We start from the raw sequence: 3640 nt of genomic DNA on the forward strand, positions 1-3640 counted from the left end.
TCATTCTCCTGAGGGATTGTAAATCACGGTGCGATCTTTTGAAATTATTATTTCCGATTCAAATTCCGCGTAAACAATAGCCGTTACATTATGAACCAACGGAGACTTAAATTTCATTGATATTCTCAAGTTTCCTTGTTTATTCCGTGATAGATGGTCAGCACTAGCTTGCTCTTCCGGGGTTATATCAAATCCGTAGAGAACGTTACCTTCTTTATATTCTTCGTAAGAAACACAATTTCCTTTATTTCTTTTGAACAAGTCCAAAGCCGTATAATTTGAAAGATACTCTCGGGAATACTCGTTAACGTTATAGTTTGGCGTAAACGGAGGGTTGGGAAATGTTTGGTTCCCTATTGTTAAGGCCAAGTAGTTTAAATTGAAATGAGCAAATTCGAAACCATTTAAACTCAGATCGCCGTTAAAGGCTGCCGTTCTAACTAAACCAATAATTACCCGGGCTGGCATTTTGTTCATAAATACATTTTCGCGTGTAATATCCGTTAAACCACTGCTAATAGAAAAGTATTTTAACACGGTCCGGTTAATAGGGTAAATAACGTTATGTTTTTCATGAACCATAGCGTGAGCTAACATTATTTCCGCATTTACCTTAACCTTTTTAATTAGTAAAGTTACGTCTAATATTTTAAATTTAAATTTTTGATTTGCTATTGTTGAGATAATAGCAAATTCGTTTACTGACTTTATGAATCGAAACCTAACATCTACGTTATTTAAAAGAAACTTGTCCATTCGACACACATCAAGATGTAAATCACCGATCATATCAACGGGGTTTGAGAGGGCTACGCGATTTTTCCTTTTCAACATACCATTGTTATCATTTTTATTCGCAGCTAAAAACATTTTTGCGGCGTCTACTGGATTATCTTTGTAGTACATTTTTGCAGATAGATAGGAATTTTTTGCACTGTCACCGTAATTTAGATGCGTTTCAAAGAATGCCAAATACGGATAAGCGTTTGTCGAAGTATTAACTTGAGTATCTCCGAAAAACACATCTACTTGATTAAACAGAGCAGCGTGTAACAAATTCACAGGACCCACATCCGTTTCTAGAGCAGTTAATGCAGAACCATCGTCTTTGAGTAATTTTACTCTAACTTGTAACAATGTTTTAGCCAAGTCCGTATAGAGATCATTAGATCCTGGAACAAAGAACTCAATAGGGCCTTGATCCGAAATTGATGCCAAAGGCTTGTAAATTACGTAGTCACTATTTTCAACATTGTAATTCGCCGATGGTACCGCGAATAAATCCAGTTCTGACATCATACCCTCAACCATGTTTATTGTTTTTTAGTCCAAAAAGTCAGTCTTGGTTCGTTTTTTCTTTATGCTTCGATTTCTAGTCTTCAGCTTTCTACGGCGACCCGAACCAGTTTGCGGTTGTGACAAGTGTTGACTCGCTTTTTGTAATAAATTGGCTCCAGCTTCGCTCAAATTAGATTTCAGAGACTCTTTTAGGTTTCTACCCGCAATGTAATCACCAGCTATTTTGGACCCAGTTCTTAGGGCTTCTCTTCCTAATGCTTTTCCAACGGGCTTAAAAACTGGTGTTATAAATCTTATTAAGCTTTTAAAAATGCTCCCAAGACCATTTCCTCTCTGAAATACTGGTCCCCGGAAGTGACTAAGACCACTTCCGGTAAGACCACTTCCGGTTTGGTTCAAGTAGTAATTTAGGTATATGTTACTTCGTGTCATGTTTGAGTATGAAATGAAGTTTTATGACTGATTTGTTTAACTTAAACATAATATTCACTCCATAATCAGTTCTCATGTCTATTTCTATCATTTCAAATGACGGACATCTTAATGGGTAATAGTCAATGTTTTGAAACCGATGGACGGCTAACGTTGTTGATTTATCATTGACTATAGGCACAACCCTTAGTAACGGAGCATAGACATCACCAACTACTTGAGGTAGTATTAAATTTGTATAAATATATAAACTTGCAGTGCCCTTGTCAATATCCGCTATACTCTTGCTAGTTGAATTTCTAAGAGGATAGTCCATTTGATCCTCGTGAAACCCTAACAATCTTCCAAGACCCGACTTTTCTTTCGTGAACAGTAGATAATAATCATTTACACATTTGATATTTACTTTTCCGTCGGGATTCAGGTTTATTTTAATCATAGATCTATGTTCCGTAGGAATTTCATTGGTCATAGCTTCGATGACGTTTTCAATGCTTGTATATTGCCCCGGTTGTATTTGTAATATCAACTCTCGAGCATTTTTATGACCTTTTCTCTTCCTGATGTAGAAAAAATTATTGGAACTATCTAGGACGAGAGGGTCCTCTTTCTTTCTTTTAACGAGTTCTTCGGGAAACGTAAATCTTTCTTTTATCCATTCCATGGAACTCAATCCTAGGATTTTACCCATCTCCTCAGGTATTTGAACTTCATACCCATTTTTAGCCCTCAGGGCGCAAAAAGCTTTTTCATTATCGTCACTATATGCTACAAACATGTATACCGAAGATCGTATTTCCGGTGGTATGGTATTGTTCATAGTTTTTAATAAATTTTTGTACGCGTCGTAACCATCTCCACGTAAAGTTTCGCCGGTAAATTGCACCTTAAATTGATCCCAAATATTGTCCGTATAATCGTAGACTCCGGCCCTAAAATAAAGATAGTCTGCAGACACATTATCCCAAGCTTTAGGTAAAAATGCTTCGGCTAAACCCACATGCCAGTTTCCATTCAAATGCAATGGAGCTGGTAATTGAACTTTAAAATGAGATTGCGTGTTTCCCGGAAACACGTTCATAGAAGCCGTACTCACGAGAGTTACGTAAAATGAATCGTTCGACATGACTCGTTAACTTTAAATGTTTTTTATTTTTCAATTACTATTCTATATATTTTACAAGATAACTTTTTGAAGTTCACATTCGTAAAAAGCTCCCCTTATTTCTTCATCATCAAAGTCCTTCACAATATAACAAACGGGGTTTCTGTACAGAATTTTTGAAATGATAAATATTTCCTTGGTCCAGTACCCTTTGTAACCCTTTTCGAACAAAGGTTTGCTTTTTGATAGCCTAACAAGATCACCGGTCTTTAACATTGGTGGTTTTGCACTAGATTGTTTACCATACAGACGTTTCCACACTAAATGCTCATTTTGCATATTGACATCAACAGGAGCGAAACCAGTACTTGAATGTACAGTTGAATTGTAGGCTTTCATTATTTTGGGTAAGGCATCAATGTAATTTAGTTTCTTCGTTCTAGTTAATAACTTGAAGATTTTATCCTTTAAAGTTCTATTAAACCTTTCAATTACTCCGCATTTAATCGCACCTACACTAGTATAAAGACTTATCACCTCTTTTCTTAAATAATCTTTAAACAATTTTGATAAAAATTCGCTACCTTGATCAACATTAATTCGTAACGGTTTTCTTTCTTTAATAACTCTCCGCAAAGCTTTCAAAACCTCTTTACTAGTTTTATTTTTCAAAGGAAGACTCCAAGCATATTTTGAGAGGATATCAATAATAGTTAGAATATATTGAAACCCTTTATTATATTTCTTAAGATTTCGTAGATCGATCAAGTCGCACTGAAATACTTCATTGGCTGTTGTAACGTA

General features: G+C 35.7%; 1 protein-coding gene and 1 long non-coding RNA gene across 2 annotated transcripts; one reads left to right on the forward strand and one right to left on the reverse strand.

The window, feature by feature from the left end:
* Window positions 1-1311, reverse strand: LOC149684077 (uncharacterized protein F54H12.2-like). The gene is made up of 2 exons (XM_089871303.1): window positions 707-1311; window positions 1-514 (listed from the first exon to the last, which is right to left on the reverse strand). The coding sequence occupies exons 1-2, from the start codon at window positions 1309-1311 to the stop codon at window positions 1-3; spliced, it is 1119 nt and encodes a 372-aa protein (XP_089727429.1).
* A 485-nt stretch (window positions 1312-1796) lies between these two features.
* LOC149684078 (uncharacterized) lies at window positions 1797-3640 on the forward strand. Its single transcript, XR_016384218.1, has 3 exons — window positions 1797-2430; window positions 3130-3243; window positions 3587-3640. It is a non-coding gene; the product is annotated as an uncharacterized LOC149684078 (long non-coding RNA).

This window comes from Phalangium opilio, unplaced genomic scaffold (assembly GCF_054372755.1).
Source record: "Phalangium opilio isolate 3A_F unplaced genomic scaffold, DU_Popi_V2 ptg000037l_1, whole genome shotgun sequence".
NCBI lineage: Eukaryota > Metazoa > Arthropoda > Arachnida > Opiliones > Phalangiidae > Phalangium > Phalangium opilio.

What these genes read in the sequence shown, in the direction of transcription:
- LOC149684077 (XM_089871303.1), bottom strand. Translation starts at nt 1,311, where the DNA reads ATGGTTGAGGGTATGATGTCAGAACTGGATTTATTCGCGGTACCATCG. An exon ending in GTTAGGTTTCGATTCATAAA is followed by an intron (nt 515 to 706) that starts GTCAGTAAACGA and finishes CTTTTCTATTAG; the next exon opens with CAGTGGTTTAACGGATATTA.